We start from the raw sequence: 17,673 nt of genomic DNA on the forward strand, positions 1-17,673 counted from the left end.
CTGCAGCACACCCCTAATTAAAACCCAGTCAACAATTTGATCTCACAGTGATCTCACCATGAGCTCCCAGGATACTCGTGATGTGCTCACAATCTGAGTTCACAGTGAGCTAAAAGTGTATCCTCAGCGTATATCAGGGTGTACACTCGTACTGTGAGCTGACCATGTGACACCACTGTGAAAGTGTTGAGAAACAGGAAGTAGAATCTCCCCCCAGTGATATTTGAACCGCCTCTTCTCATCCTGCTCAACATTTTCAGTTCACAGTGAGCTCATATATTATTGACACTATTACTGATCACATGATCTCACGTGTTGACTGGGAAGGAAACATGTAAATGTGTCTGGTGTCGGGACATCTAACAGTTTATCACTGCAAAGGTATTTCAGAATTCTTTTTACCCTTGAGCGAAGACAACAAAAGGATGTTGCAATGATTATATGAGGGCCGTAAAGCAGCTTTATAAAGACAATAGAGTCAGTATTCAGCTCAATTCAGTTCAGTGTTGATTCAGTTCAACAACAATGTGAATGTTCAAATGTATGATTAATTGCAAATTCGTATCCGATGATATCAAGTATGAGCCAAGAACATCTTTTCAGTGCATAACGATTTAAATTCAGATCTGATCAAGAATCAGAAAACAACAATAAAAAGTGTGTCTGAAATGACAGTAAGGTGAGTGTTATTTCTGCACATCTGTAAACAGAATTGGTTTCTCTGTGAACCTTACTAAACTAAGAAAAACTAAAACACAAGTTTTACTATGGTTTTGGTTCCTGTTCTCTGTGGTTTTCATGTTCATCAGACTGAATCTGCAGACTTTACCACAGCATGTTGCTTTAAAGGGACAGTTCACCCAAAAATGAACACGCTGTAAGAAGAAAAGCTGCAGAGAACCAGAAATGGTGCTGTAATTTTCTGCCAGGACATTGTTCATTAAGTTTACAGACATTTCCTTTAACCTTAGAACATTAATATGGAAAATTATTTATTAACAGTAAATTTGGTCCATATTTTTACACTGTAAAATCTAATGTAAATCTTACTTAAAAAAGCATGCAAACCGATTGCCTTAAAAAACCCAAGTAAAATAAGAATAGTATGTTGTACTGACTAAGCTTTAGTATAGTTCACTTACACAAGAGTTCTAGTAACTAAAAGAACTGAGAGTACTTTACTTTTCATTACTTCATTCATTCATTCATTATTTTTCATTTACTTTAGGTTTACTCTTGACTTAGTAAAGCTACCAATGCTTTTACCATGGTTGTGTTTTGCATGCTGAATGTTGAAGTCTGTGTGTGACTCGAGCATGATCTATACGAAACAAAAAATATATGGGAATATTATTTATATATACTACATATATTACATTCCCATATATTAAATAATATGGGAAACTAGTGCTTATATTTTTCAATATACTGCGATATGTTAATACAGTATATAAAGCATTTATAAATTAAGACAAAAACATAATTTCATGTAATAATCAAAAAGGTTTATCCTTTATTGTGTACATGTATTGCACATTCATATTCCTATATAAATGTGAATGTATGTTCACTGTTCACACATATAAACACATACATTCATGGAATGAGTTACTGTCACGGAACGCACGACAGCGCCTCCTCCTGGTTTCACTAGGTCCCTCTCTCCTGCATTTCCCTCATCACCTCATTATGATTTCATCAGTTTCACCTGTGCACCCTCAGCTCCCCTTTATCTGGACTGTTCTGTTCTGTTCTCATTTGTGAAGTCTTGTTTTACCAAACCTCTGTCTCAGTTTGTATCTCTTGCTACTCAGTGTTTAGACTTGATCTCGTGTATTTGAACTTGGACTCTGATCTCGTTTGTGAACCTTTGCTGCCTGCCTCTGACTACTGCTTGTTTGACTACGATTCTGGATTACCCCTGTCATTTTTGAGTTTGTAATTCTTAAATAAATATCTGCAAATGGATCCGACCGTCTCTGCCTCTCCGTCACAGAAGACTTCACCCAAGCAGGATCCAGCAGATTTCAGTCGACTGGCCTCCAAGGTATCTAATCAAGCTAATGTACTCACTGCCCATCAGCAACAGCTGGTAAAATGAACCACTCTCACAGAGAAGCTCGCAAGAACTGTTCAATCCCTATCGCTGCCTAACGCGACTGAGAATCAAACTTCTAATCCAGCTGCACCCGCTTCTGCACCACCTGTCGTGAGTAACAACTCCATTCAACCCAAATTATCTCTTCCTGTTCTATTGTCATATCTTATTTGAACAATAACCAAAAAGTGCACTTCACTATAACTGGTTCAACTGTAGTCTGTAAATATTTTGGGTTCTTTTTCTATTTTAATTATTTTTTGTTTGTAAATATTTTGTTTTATCACTTTTCAATACATGGTACCTGTACTAAAATTAAATGTATGTTTCTGTGTTATTACTGGCTCCTGTAGCCGAATTTAGACTTTTGTGACCTAACTAGCCTAAACTGTTTATTTCCATTTTATTTATTTAATTTATTTATTATAGCTAATATTAATGACATATTAATATTGGCTAGCGAGTCCCAAGTACCCGTTACAGTTATTTAATGTGTTTTGCTCAATATTAATATAGTGGGAGATTTGTTAGTGTTTAATTTTCTATTATTTTGGAATTTAATTTTTTTGTGGTCACCATTGTACTGAAAGATGTTTTACCTTGAGTCACATGTAGATGAACTTCAGTGAATACGAACGACCCAGAAGTCTCCTCTGCGCACCAGTATTTCCCAGAATCCTCTTCTGTCAGATTGCTGATGTCCACAGTAAAGACTCCAGCTGAGGTTTCGTCCGTCAGAGAGAATCGGCCGTTTGTTCTCGTACTGGATGAAACACGAACTCCGTCTCGGACACAGATGTTGGGCTGATCTCCTCTGCAGAAAAGCCTCTGTGTTTGACTCCTGATGTTCTTACAGCTGATGGACACCGATCCTCCGACAGACGCTTCATGAGTGAAGAGCGCTGGAGAGAACAAACACATGAGGATGATGACAGAAAACATTGAGATGATCCCCAGAAAACACTCTCACCATCTTTCAGGACGATCATGAGCTCAATGCGGTTAAACGCTCCTTCCACTGCACACCAGTATATCCCAGCATCCTCTGCTCTCAGGTCACTCAAGGTCACAGTGAAGAGATTGAGTTCAGTGTCATCCTTTACTGAAATCTTTGGATTATTAACATGGGCTTCATCGGATCGAATGATATGTTGAGCATCTTCAGTGAAACACTTTCCTTTACAAAGATGCTTTACTTCTGTTGAATGGTTTTCATCATAAGGGCATTTGATCTCAGATGAATCTCCTTCACGTCCGACCACTGGAGGCACTAATAGTCAAAGAAAAGGAGAAGTATTTATATGCTGTAATATATGCATATGGTATTTGATTTATGGTCACTGTACGTACTAGTTAAAGTGAGTTGATGTTGATTGGTGAGCGAGACAGAAGTCAGATGTGTGTCTCTGGTTTCGGCTCCACACCAGTAAACTCCAGCATCTCTCACGCTCACATTACTGATGCTCACTGTGAAAACTCCTGCTGGACCGGCAGAAAACTCAAAGCGTTTCTTCTCTGATGAACTGATGCTTTCACAGATCTTCTCCTTGTTCTCTTTGCAGATGTGTGTGAAGGTCTCGTTGTGTTTCTCGGGGAAATTGCAGGTGAGTTTCACACTTTCACCAATAATAGCAGATGCTTTGCTTGATGCAGGAAAATGATCAACTATACACACAAAAACAATGAAAAATATACAATATAAAAATACCTTATCTTTCTTATTTTAAGTCTCTAAAATGAAGGTCCTCCCAGAAGCTCTTTACCTTGATTTACTGTCAGTGTAATCTCAGTGAACAGATCATGATCAGGGATATTCACTCCACATCTGTACGTCGCTTCATCAGCCGCGGTTAAATCACTGATGAAAACCTTCAAACGTCCTTCACTGGAATCATCATACATGTGCACTTTATCATGACGAACCCACTGATTCTGTTCATCAACGAAGATCTTCTGTGATGAATCTTTCTGGATAAACTTCTTGTTTCCTTTGAATTTTTGTGGAAATTTACACGTGATGAAGACTGATTTACTGGAGTAGGCCTGAACCTGGACAGACGTGATTTTACCTGCAAAATGAGATTTATTTGTTGATTTATTACATTATTAAAAGTCAGGAGGGATTTACATTCTTATTTAGATCTGTAAGAATTCTTTAGTTAAAAGAAACTAAACTCACTAGAAACATTCAGCTGAATCTCTTTAATGAAGGTTATGTGAGTAACTGATTGATCTGATCCGTATCTCTCCACTCCACATAAATAAACTCCACCGTCCGCTGCAGAAATATCTCTAATGGTCACAGTAAAATGATCTTCATGACTGTCAGACAGACTGAACTTCTCCTCAGATGATTGTGATGATCGTGAACTGTTCAGAACATGGACAGGATCCTCGTTCAGTCTGTAGAAAACTTTGGTGTGTGTTTTATACTTCTCATCATATTCACAGCGGAAAGTGATCGTCTTTTGTCCAAGATACCCGTCCCGGATAACAGACGTCCCACAACGAGACTCTGAAAATGATTTCAACAAAACCTTGTGAGATGAACTTAAATCTAAAATATTATTAGTGTTATTAAAGGTGCACTAGGGAACTTTGTCCTCTCTATCGCCATCTCTGTGTGAAACATACAATGTCATGATCCTTGCAGTGTTTTCCTTTTAATGTGTATTGTGGTTGTTTTTAGGTATATTTATAGTTGCCTGAGATCAGAGTCGTGACATCCTACGCCAAGACATACTGACAGAAAAACGCACATCTGAAAATGTAATCTGAACACGGAAGTTACATATATTTTTTCTTTTTACAGAGGAAACATGCAAAGAAGAATGACACAACATAAAACTGACATTTTCCCTGCATAATCCAACCTGACAGCTCGAACTATGGATTATTATTATAATCTGACCATTTTGAATCAGTGTAAGGCATGGAAACGGTTTAAAAATTTTTCAGCAATTCATTTTTGTTCATTTTTACTCAAAATCTTCCGTACTGCACCTTTAATAGTACTATAAATAATTGCTGTAGGAAGTTATAAAGAGTCACACGTACCTTCACTCACCACTAACGTAACATAATGATTCCATGTCTGATTGTTTCCACATGTATATTCCCCATCATCCTCTCTGCTGAGGTTCCTGATAAACACTGTGAAGAATCTGCTGTTTTCATCATCATACAGAGCGAATCTCCCGTTATAAACCCATCGACTCTGAACATCAGTACTGATGCCCATCTTACAGCTCCTGTCTCTGCAGAAATACTTCACTTTATGTTGATCATTAGTCTCTCTCTGGTTTGAGATCATGCACTTGAACATTAAACTCCCTCCAGTGCATCCAAACACTCTGACACAAAGTACTTGACCTGCCAAACACAAGTTTATTTGCTCTGGGTTATAATATATCATCAATCTGGGTAATATAGTATATTATTTGACCCAGACTGAGCAGTGAAGAACTGACCTGAGATCAGGCAGAGGGTGATGAAGATGAAGATGATGATGGCAGCCTTCATTCCAGATTGACTTCAGTCTCAGATATCCAGAGAAAAACCAGATCCGATCCCGATCCAGTGAAAGCAAGAACTGATCAAATGTGTTTCTTGAATGCGATGTAAGTCACTATCATTAGAAGTGCACAGATCCTCCGTCAGTCTTTCTCACGTTTCTTCTTCCTTATTCTCTAACGGTTCCACCCAGATCTGCACTGCTAACAGGGCGGAGAGTGATGAGATATGTGTGAAAGATAAGCAGAGAAACACAGATGACAGAGGACACATCCGTATATTAATATAAACATATACATTAGTGACAGAAGGGTGTAAAGACTTCATCCTGCATTGATCATGAAAACCACAGAGAACGTGTGTGAAACAGTTTTAGTGGACCTCAGTCATCTTTAAACATGCCAACATTTCCGGTAATTGGGCATACAGACGCACTGTGGGGATCTAATGTGCTTTAGATGTTGTGAAAGATCTCTAAGAGATTACTCCTGATATAAGAGCACTTCTAGGCCTGGTTTCACAGACAGGGTTTAGATTAGGCCACGATTAGGCAGTGGTTAAATTAGGACATTTAAAGGGATAGTTCACTTTGAAATTAAATTTTGGTATGTTTTAGCTTACCTCAAGGGCATCCAAGATGTAGGTGTCTTCTTTTCCGCAGTAGTTTCAATTTTGATATTTTTAGGTCAAACCGTTCTTGTCTCAGTCAGATAATGCAGGTCTGTGGTCACTGTCTCAAAGAGCATGCACAGAGTCCAAATTAAAACAATTCCCCATCGTCCAAATTAAACAATTCCCCATCGTAAGTACACATTGATGGCCTACGACACGAAATGAGTTGTCTGTGTGAGAAAACGAACAGTATTTATATCGTTTATACCTCTTGTAACACAGCCACGTCCAAGTGATCTCAGGGCGCCAGACACAATAGCGTTTATCCACCTCTAAATAGCCAATAGTTCCTAAGCCATTTTAAATTAAGCTTATGTCGTGTTAGTTTTATATTGTTCATTATTAGTTTCATAGGTTGTTAAACCTAAGACGAAGTCTTTCATATTATGCTATTACTGCATCAGTGCGATATCATTAGTTTGTAAAGCTGTCAATCAACCACGTGAACCACATGACCATAAGGCTGTCCTTCTGCAATAACACTGTCTGCGTATACTTCCTCATTCTGAGCTACGAGACAAGCAAAACTAAACACATCTCTTCATCTGATTCAAGAAGCCAATAAATGCAGGATTCAAGTATATCAAGTATATCTGGTTTGTGTGTGTGATTTCTGTTCGATTTTGGTTATTTTATAGGAATAAAGAATGTTTACAGTATGCATGCTAGTAAAGATAGCCCCTAGCTTAAGGATCACTTTAAGCCCCTAGCTTAATCCTCAGACAGTCTTCGTTTCGGAGTCACACCCTGGGCCTTCCCGGTCAGAAGTGACCGGACACCTAAAAATGAAACTTCCTCCATCCCAGTAAAACCAATGCAATTTATTTTTGTTCTATAATATTTTTTCTTTTTTAATTTTGTATTTTGAGAGAATTTTATTGAATTTATTATATATATAAAATTATATATTATTTATTATAATATTTATGCAATATGTATGGTCTATTTTTGCCATTGAAAATTATAAAAAAATGATATATATATATGTATTATTTTATTATTTTTTTTATAATGCAGTATTTTAGTTTAATATAGAGTCTAGGCCAGGGTTCACCAATCTCTGTCCTGGAGGGCCGCTGTCCTGCAGAGTTTAGCTCCAACCCCAATTAAACACACCTGAACCAGCTAATCAAGGTCTCACTAGGCATACTAGAAACTTTCAAACAGGTGTGTTGGAGCTGGTTGGAGCTAAACTCTGCAGGACAGCAGCCCTCCAGGACCGAGATTGGTGAACCCTGGTCTAGGCCTTCAAAAAAAAAATGTTTTAAGCAGATTAGCACCATCTGGCGAGAGTATGGAGAAGCACCTGGCTGCAGCCTGCAGATTTGGGCGGGGGTGAACCTGGGGCGGGGCTGCACGTGCAGCTCCACCCACAATGCTTCTCATTGGTTAGTGGCAAGTGATGACGTCGATCGAGGCGGGGCTGCACGTCTCTTCCCGCCAACATCTCTTCTCATTGGTTAGTGGCGTGAAGTCATGACGTCGATTCTAGCATGTTTTCATTTCCGATGTTCATCGCTGCATGGTGAGTAATTTTACCAATTTTAATTCTGAAGTGACGTTTAGTGTGATGTTAAAATGAAGTGGTGTAAAAATGAGATTGTGTAACTTTACTCATCATATCACACAAATAACTAGGACAGCGTAGGTGTAAGTGTGTGTGTGTGTGTATGTAAAGTGTGTGTGTGTGTGTGTGTGTAGTGTGGGTTGGTGTGTGTGGTTTTGGTGGGATTAGGATATAGTGTTAAAACCATAGGTTAAAACAAGGCCCTTAAAAAGAAATACAGTGGCAAAACTGAACCAGGAGAAGAAATATAGGATTTAAGAGTTAATAGTAATATAAAAATACAAAAATGGTGTGCACATCCCAAACACCCAGATTGGGCGCAGGTGCAGGACAACTAAATAATATAGACAAAATAAAGAAGTGTGAAGTCCGCACACTGAAAAATACTGCTTCAAAAGAGTTTATTTTAGCAACGTTTCGACCCTCAGGTCTTCATCAGGCTCAATGTAAATGTAGTAATGAAGACAACTTTAAATAGACACAGGTGATCACCTTAATCAGGCACACCCAAGAAATCATGTGACAAATACAATTCATGTGACAAATACAAGTCATGTATGTCATGTGACAAATACAGCTCATGTGACAAATCCAAAAAAAAAAAAAAAAAAAAATTAATTAATTAATAATAATAATTAAAAAAAAAATCATGCAGTTACCCTGAGCGATTATCTCCGCCAGAAAATTATACCAAGAGGTCTACGTCTGCAAAAAAGCCCCTGCTTTTGGTCTGCAAAATCCGGACTTCTGTACCCGGTGGTGTGAGATATTGAATAATTGCTCATTTGACTTGATGGCACTGGTGATCAAAGAGACTACCAAACAACTTGAGTCAACGAAAGTGGATTTTAAGAAAATGGAGGTTCAACTAGGTGAAATGGTGACAAAAAGCAAGCTCACAGAATTCAAAAAAGATCTTGAACGTCAACGTGCTGAGTTGTCTAAAGAGATCAGAGCGATTAAACGTACTAAGTTTGCAAGAGACAATGCTGACTATCAACATGGAAAGATCTACTTTTGGAAGGACGGAAAGCCAGAGTCTAATACGTCCCATTGGAATCGGGCTGCTACTGCAGGATCTCGTAGGCGCCAACAACTAGGTGATAATAGAACCTGGGCCTCTTCAACCTCATGTGATTCTGACTCTGATCCTGTTGGACGACGGCAAAATCGTTCTACTTTTTTAGGCTTTTCCCTACCTCCACGGATGACAAGGAGCAACCAGGGGATACGTTAATGAACTTCTCAGATAAGTCACTTTCAAGTTCTTGTATGACTGCTCTGAGCAAGGGACTTTCCTTTATTCCTACCACTGAAGCTAATGATTTTGACACTATGATTGACTTTCAAAAATTTTTCAGAACCCTGAGACTTCGGGAGTTCTTCGGCACAAATGAACAGTCGTTTCCATCTAATGATGTTTCGCCCGCTACCACACAGCGCAGTGTTACTCTTGAACAGTCTATTACTCGTCTCCCTTTCAAAAGAAAATCTACCTTTATTCCATCTAAGAACAGAAATTCATCTTTAGATACTTACTGTAGACTTGTGGAATATGATGTAAGAAATGTACTTAAGAATAAAAGGCAATATAAAGTCTAGGCAAGGCAAGGCAAGGCAAGGCAAGTTTATTTATATAGCACATTTCATACACAATGGTAATTCAAAGTGCTTTACATACTATTAAAAATAATCAGAAGAAATAAGAATATACAAAACAGTTTAAAATAAAGAAACGAGAAAGAACTAAAAATAATTAAAACAGTTTAGAATAAAGAACAGTTTAAAATAAAGAAACAAGAAAGAACTAAAAATAATTAAAACAGTTTAGAATAAAGAATAAAATAAGACACAGGATAAACAGTCGGACAAACAGTGACACAGTGCTCATTCATTAAATGCAAAGTTAAACAGATGTGTTTTGAGTCTGGATTTGAATGTGACTAATGTAGGAGCACATCTGATCTCCTCTGGAAGCTGGTTCCAGCTGCGGCTGGCATAATAGCTAAAAGCGGACTCGCCATGCTTTGAGTGAACTCTTGGAACTTCTAGCTGATGTGATCCTAATGATCTGAGTAATCTGTTGGGTTTGTATTCCGTGAGCATATCTGCAATGTATTGAGGTCCTAGGCCATTAAATGATTTATATACTAGTAATAATACTTTAAAATCAATCCTATAAGTAACTGGCAGCCAGTGTAATGACCTGAGTACTGGTGTGATATGATCATATTTTCTGGTTCTGCTAAGAATCCTGGCTGCAGCGTTCTGTATGAGCTGCAAATGTCTTATGGTCTTTTTGGGAAGGCCAGTGAGGAGTCCATTACAATAATCCACCCTGCTGGTGATGAAAGCATGCACTAGTTTTTCTAAGTCTTGACTGGAAACAAAGCATCTAATTCTTGCAATACTTTTCAGATGATAGTATGCTGATTTAGTTATTGCTTTGACATGACTATTGAAACTAAGGTCTGACTCTAAAGACACACCAAGATTCTTGACCTGATTTTTAGTTGTTTGACCTTTAGAGTGAAGGTATGCGTTCACCTTGAGAACTTCATCTTTGTTTCCAAACACAATGATTTCAGTTTTGTCTTTGTTTAACTGTAGAAAGTTTTGGCACATCCAGCTGTTGACTTCATCAATGCATTGAAGCAGAGAGTCAATGGGGCTGTAATCATTAGGCGATAGGGCTAAGTAGATCTGTGTGTCGTCTGCATAGCTGTGGTAAGAGATTTGGTTCTTTCTCATTATTTGGCTCATTGGAAGCATGTACAGGTTGAACAGGAGTGGCGCAAGAATCGAGCCTTGAGGGACTCCGCATGTCATGGGCGTCCACTTAGACTTATGGTCACCTATACTCACATAATAACCTCTCCCATCTAAGTATGACCTGAACCATTTTAGAACTGTCCCAGAAAACCCCACCCAGTTTTCCAGCCTGTCTAGAAGTATTTTGTGATCGACAGTGTCAAATGCAGCACTGAGGTCGAGTAGAACCAGCATTGATAATTTGCCTGAATCCGTACTTAAGCGAATATCGTTTATTATCTTAATGAGCGCCGTCTCTGTGCTGTGATGCGATCGGAAGCCAGATTGAAAATTATCAAAGTATCCATTTGAGTTTAAGAATTTGTTCAGCTGATTGAAGACAACTTTTTCAATGATTTTGCCTGTGAAAGGAAGATTTGAGATCGGTCTATAGTTGCTTAATATAGTCTTATCCAGATTGCTCTTTTTCAGGAGGGGTTTGACAACAGCAGTTTTAAGGGAGTTTGGAAAACTTCCATAGAAAAGTGAGGCATTTACCACTTCTAGGAGATCTGCTTCTAAACAGTCTAACACACTTTTAAAAAAAGATGTGGGAAGTGTGTCAAGGGCGCAGGTTGATGTTTTAAGGTGCTGAACGGTTTCTTTCAGAATTTTGCCATCAATTTCTTCAAAATCAGACATAGTAACTACTTTCTCAGGTTGTAGTCTGATCTGACTGACCCCAGCGCAACTCAAGGATGTGCTGATCACCTTTCTAATATTATTGATTTTCTCAGAGAAAAAGGTAGCAAACTCACTACACTTGCTGTCGGAGAGCATTTCACTGGGAATCTGGCTTGGGGGATTTGTTAGTCTGTCGACAGTAGCGAAGAGATTTCGAGTATTATTTAGGTTTCTGTTTATGATATTGGAGAAGAAAGTCTGTCTAGCTTTGCCTAGTTCCATATTGAAAGCACGAATGGTGTCTCTATAGATGTTATAGTGGATTACAAGTTTTGTCTTTCGCCACATGCGCTCTGATTTTCTGCATTGTCTTTTCATAATTTGCACTGCTGTTGAGTTTCTCCAAGGTGCTTTTTGTTTACCATTCTTCCTGACTTTCACAGGAGCAATATCATCAATTACATTTTTAACCTTCGAGTTAAAAGAATCAAGGAGAGAATCAACCGAGTCAGCAGATATGCTCGGTCTTAGGGATATGGCCTTCATAAATAGTACACTAGTGTTCTCATTTAGGCATCTCTTCTTGACATACACAGATCTAACTTCGATGGCAGGAGAGATCAATAAATCAAAGAAAATACAGTAATGATCAGAGAGTGCGACATCCTTAATATCATTCAATGAAATGTTTAGACCCTTACTGATAAGTAAATCTAGAGTGTGTCCACGATTGTGTGTGGGCCCATGTACATGTTGAATCAGATCAAAAGTTTTTAAAACAGTAATGATTTCTTTTGCCATATTATTTTCTGCATTATCTATGTGAATGTTAAAATCTCCAGCAATAGTGAAACTGTCAAACTCTGAGGAAATTATTGATAACAGTTCTGTAAAGTCTTCAGCAAAGGCTGAAGAGTATTTTGGAGGCCTGTAAATAGTGATAAGTAAAATCCGTGGAGCACCTTTTAACACAATACCCAGATATTCGAAAGACGGGTAATTACCAAATGATATTTGCTTACATTGATAGATATCTTTAAAAAGAGCAGCTAGACCCCCACCTCTCCTTCCAGCTCTGGAGACACTCATAAAGGTAAAGTTCGGAGGAGATGTTTCATTGAGGATTGTTGCACTGCAGCTGTCTTCTAGCCAAGTTTCATTTAGAAATATAAAGTCCAGGTTGTATGTGCTTATAAAGTCATTGACTAGAAGTGATTTATTTTTAAGTGAGCGGATGTTTAAAAGTGCTAACTTAACAGTCTTGCTTTTTGTGTCCACAATCTTAGTTTGTCGTGTGATAGGCACCAGATTAGATGGGTTTGCTGTACGGCTTTTAAAGGCCTTAGACTTTCTAACATGTGAATGAACAGATGATACAGGAACACTGGGTTCCCGCTTGTTCTGTAAACATTTGAGAAAGTTACTGTTATCACAGCGGGGACCCGGCACAAATCACTTGGAGCTGGTATCGGTTGATTTTGTAACACCTCGAGCAGACGGTGGAAGTTGTGGGCCCTGGCGTTGTGGAAGGGGCCTTAATGCTCGAGGAGGAGGAAGAGGGGGAGGGGGGAGAGGGCGAGCTGCGCCCATAGACTTTGGTGGTAGTGATGTTTTTCTGGTTGATATCTGGGGGCTTCCAGCGAATTGGGTTCCAGCATACACTAGTTTTTCCATTTTCTCTGAGAAACACATCAATGGGGATGTAGGAGATAGTGATAGCGGTGAGAGTGGCTGTGGTGTTAATGGAGGCTGTAATATGCTGTCTTGGCTTTCCTGGTCGTGTTTGGGTGCTGAATCTGTTGTTACTGGTGGCTGTAATGTACTGTCCTGGCTTCCCTGGTCATTCTTGGGTGCTGAATCTGTTGTTATTGGAGGCTGTAATATGCTGTCCTGGCTTCCCTGGTCATTCTTGGGTGCTGAATCTGTTGTTATTCGAGGCTGTAATATGCTGTCCTTGGGAGCTGAATCTTGTGACATTTCTAATATGTCACAGTCTGACTCTGGTGAGCTCAGTGGGCAGGGCTCAGCTGAAGTTGTGTCCGTGAGCAGAAGTTGTTTTGGCTGCATGGTGTTATCATTGTCTTTGTGAGATGTGTCAGCCGCATGTCCATTCAAGTCCTGAAGTGAAGTCCTGTGGTCATTCAAACTGTGTCCAGGTGAGTGTGTGCCATTCTGGTTGATTGGATTGGCAGAAGGATGATGAAGGGAGAAAAGGATATTGTCCTTTAGCACTCTTGAACCCAGTTTGTTTGGAAGATGGCCATTTTGTTGAAACAGTGGCCTCTGATTCCAGAAAAGATTAAAGTTGTCTATGAAGTTCACTCCTTTTATATTACAGGTTTTTTGCAGCCATGAATTAAGCCCAAGCAACCGTGAGAACCTGTTACTTCCTCTTGCTGGGAGTGGTCCACTGATGAATGTTTGTACTTTCAGTCTTTTGAGTGTTTCAAAAAGTTCATTGAAATCCTTCTTAAGCTGTTCTGACTGCTCTTTATGGATATCATTCTTCCCCACATGAATGATGAGTCGATTTGCAGTCTTATGTTTCATCAAAATGTTTTGAATTTCTCTGTTTACGTCAGAGGTTGTTGCTTGTGGAAGGCAGCATGTAGTTGTATCTTTCGAGCTGATATCTCTGATCGTAGAGTCCCCAACTATCAATGTTTTGACCTCGGCTGCGCTCTGAGCTGAGTGCCGCTGTCTGCTTGACCTTGAGCGCCTGTTAGTATCAGAGTGAGCTCCTGGCTGTCTGTGTTCATCCATATTTAACAAATTTGAGCATTCCTCATTCAATAATACTTCAAATCTGTTCTTAAGATGAATAGGTTGTGGAAGACGACCAGTGTTTGTAATCCTTGTAGCTGTGTATGGTGTAGATGAAACTATTTTTGCCTGAGAGAGTCTAATGTCTCTATTTTTGGGTTTTGCCCCCTCTTTGTACCAACGGTTTGTAGGTCGATCTGCACTAGGTATGTTCTGTTGAGGAGCATTAAATTCATGACACTCACCGGCTGTGCGCTGTATTTGTCCATGATGAAACTCTGTTGTGGGTTCCGTCTGGTTTGATCCTACCATTAGCTTTGTTTCAAGAACTGTAATCCTTTGTAAAAGTTTTTGGCAGTTAGTACAGCAAGTAGAATCAAAAGGACGCATTTTCTCTTATCCTTGTGAATGTTTTCTCTTCCGCCGGAATGTAAGCAGTTCAGTTTTCTCTTCCTCGGAATGTAAGCTTCAGTGAATTCTGAAGGAATGAAACTAATTCTGCTTTTTTATAGTAATCCAAGCGTTCTGAGCACTGTGCTGATTCACTGAAGTTAAAATTAGGTGATAAAATGTAATAATAACGAAAGCGATAGAGCAAAGTGCGGAGCAGTAGGCAAAAGCGTCCGAACAGTAGCAAAGCAGGAAGCAGAAAATTAGTCTACAATAACATGTCAAAAATGGAGAGGGATGCTTTACTTGATCTTAGCAAAGACAATACGGTGATAGTGCGTCCTGCAGATAAGGGTGGAGCGATTGTACTTCAACGAGCTTCAGATTATGAAAAAGAAATTCGCAGACAGTTGAATGATCATGCTTTTTATAAATCCTTACCTGCTGATCCTACTAACAAATTAAAAGCATGCATTGATTCTAAGTTACTGTCACACTTTGAAAAAGGTGAGTTTAGTAAAAATGAATATGAATTTCTGAAAGTAGATTTTCCAATTACACCTATTATATACACTTTGCCTAAGGTTCACAAAGGACTAGACACCCCTTTGAAAGGCCGTCCTATTGTGAGCGGTATTGGTAGTCTTACTGAGAACATTTCTTCTTATGTGGATTTTTATATCAAACCATTTGTACCCAGGTTGTCATCTTATGTAAGAGATTCTATGGATTTTATTGAATCATTATATGGTGTTGACTTTGCTGTTGATGATGTGCTTCTTGCTACTTTTGATGTTCAGAGTTTATATACCAATATCCCTCATACTGAAGGTTTACTTGCTTTAGAACAATTTTTAACACAAAGATCTGTGGATGTAAAACCTAGTACAGCATGCTTATTGGATTTAGCAAGTACTGTCTTAACTAACAACTTTTTTCGCTTTCAGGACGATTTTTATTTACAAGTTAAAGGTACTGCAATGGGTAGTAAAATGGCCCCTAACTATGCTTGCTTGTACATGGGAGTTTTTGAAAATGACTTTATTTTAAATGAGTCAAATTCTTTTTTCCCTGAGATCTTGCTTTACAAACGGTATATTGATGATATTTTTATGATTACTAAGGCCACACCTGCAGAGATGTTGACGTTTTTAAATTATCTCAACTCAAGGACTGAGCATGTGAATTTCACTATGGAATGTGATCCAGTAAGCATTAGTTTTCTTGATTGTTCGAGTATATATATGTGACGGGAAACTCCATACCGATCTGTACCGAAAATCAACGGATCGCAATACCATTTTAAGAGGCGATAGTTTTCCATCCTAGACCTCTAGTTAAGAGTCTACCTATCAGTCAATTTAAGCGTGTGCGTAGAGTTTGTAGCACGGATGAATCTTACACTCATCAATCTAATGATTTAACTAAAAGATTCTTGAATCGTGGTTACCGTATTGAATGGATCGAAAATGCCAAAAAGAAATTCAACGAGACATCCTAAATGCAGTGTTTGCGAACAAAACATAATAAAATGCAAGTTCTTAATGCTCCCATTTGCACGACGAAGTACTCCGCATTGGGTGCGGATTTTCGTAGAATCCTAAATAAACATTGGCATATGATTTCAAGTGATCCTAAATTATCAGGTGTCTTTAAAAATGGTCCGAAATTAGTCTTTAAACGTCAAAACAATCTTCGTGACTTGCTTGTAAAATCTGAATATCCGTCAAGTAAAAAACAAGGTATTCCAACTCTTTCTCCAGGTAATTATCGGTGTGGTAAGTGTGCTCAGTGTGCTTTTACACACAAATGCAAATCGTTTAGTCATCCACGGACTGGTCGTGATATTCCGATACATGGTACCATTACCTGTGCTTCTACTCATGTTATTTATCTAATTCGTTGTCCTTGTGGTCTTGCATACGTGGGTAAAACATTCAGACAATTACGCACGCGTATTAGTGAGCATCGCAGTAACATTCGAACTGGAGATATGCGCAGTCCTATAGCGTCTCATTTTAGACAAGTAAGCCATAATGTCAGCGTTTTGCAGTACATTGGTATAGAAAGGTAACAAAACCCTCAAGAGGAGGAGACTATGAGAAGAAATTATTACAGAGGGAGTGTTTTTGGATTTATACCTTAAATACTTTGTCACCTTTAGGGTTGAATGAGGATTTTGATATTAAGCCATTTTTATAGTTTTTTTTATTTTTTTTTTATTTTTTTTATTATTATTATTAATTAATTAATTAATTTATTTTTTTTTATTTTTTTTGGATTTGTCACATGAGCTGTATTTGTCACATGACATACATGACTTGTATTTGTCACATGAATTGTATTTGTCACATGATTTCTTGGGTGTGCCTGATTAAGGTGATCACCTGTGTCTATTTAAAGTTGTCTTCATTACTACATTTACATTAAGCCTGATGAAGACCTGAGGGTCGAAACGTTGCTAAAATAAACTCTTTTGGAGCAGTATTTTTCAGTGTGCGGACTTCACACTTCTTTATTTTGTTAATAGTAATATACTAATATATATTGTAGGATTTTTTTTTTCCTATGAATAAATTGATTAAATGTATTTTGATATTATTGTTATTAATATATATATATATATATATATATATAAGGTTATGAAAACCTTCAAGCTTTTAAAACTATTTCAAACTTTTAGGATAGGCTTTCTCAAGCCAAATTAAAGTTAGTTAAAACTTTTTTAACTAGTTTGTTGTTCATAAACAAAGTCTCTAAGGTACTTTACAGACAAAGCCAATAACACTCAAGCATATCTTGTCTAACATTTTCCTATAATATGTTTAAAATGTATTAACAAGAAATTCCTTGTATGACTCTGTACTATGTTAATGCCTCTCTTCAAAATTATTCAATATTGTTTGTTCTGTATTTTATCTAAATTAGGTGTTGTGAAGTGGAGTGCATTTTCCAGACAATATAGGCAAGAGTTCTGGGTGCCCTACTCGGTGACTCTGTGCTTGCACTGCACTGAAGTACACAAGGACTGCCCACCTGTGTCTGTGGGTGATGGCTGAAGGGGAGTCCTGCGGGGACTTTATTCTGAGAAGGAGGCTGAGGGCTGTTGCTCGGTTGACTGTTTTTTTTCTTTCAGGCGGAGTAGATTGTGTGTGAATGTACGTACGTGTGTGAGTGTACGTACGTGTGTGTGAGTGTACGTACGTGTGTGTCAGTGAGTGTGAGTGTTTGTACG

At 38.3% G+C, this 17,673-nt stretch overlaps 2 protein-coding genes across 3 annotated transcripts in view; one reads left to right on the plus strand and one right to left on the minus strand.

The window, feature by feature from the left end:
• LOC311077572 (polymeric immunoglobulin receptor-like) overlaps window positions 1–17,673 on the plus strand; it is an 80,679-nt gene that overhangs the window by 53,805 nt on the left and 9,201 nt on the right. The gene's annotated exons all lie outside the window — the stretch shown is intronic.
• Window positions 1–17,673, minus strand: part of LOC311077565 (uncharacterized protein) — a 166,518-nt gene that overhangs the window by 18,793 nt on the left and 130,052 nt on the right. For both annotated transcript variants that reach the window (XM_084106092.1, XM_084106091.1), the window contains 4 exons: window positions 3,862–4,167; window positions 3,449–3,763; window positions 3,069–3,368; window positions 2,698–3,000 (listed from right to left, as the gene is read on the minus strand). In XM_084106092.1, the coding sequence (XP_083962218.1) occupies window positions 2,698–3,000; window positions 3,069–3,368; window positions 3,449–3,763; window positions 3,862–4,167 (1,224 nt within the window). The remainder of the gene's footprint in view (window positions 1–2,697; window positions 3,001–3,068; window positions 3,369–3,448; window positions 3,764–3,861; window positions 4,168–17,673) is intronic.

The sequence above is a fragment of the Abramis brama genome (assembly GCF_963993115.1).
Source record: "Abramis brama genome assembly, chromosome: 2".
In the NCBI taxonomy this organism is placed as follows: Eukaryota; Metazoa; Chordata; class Actinopteri; order Cypriniformes; family Leuciscidae; genus Abramis; species Abramis brama.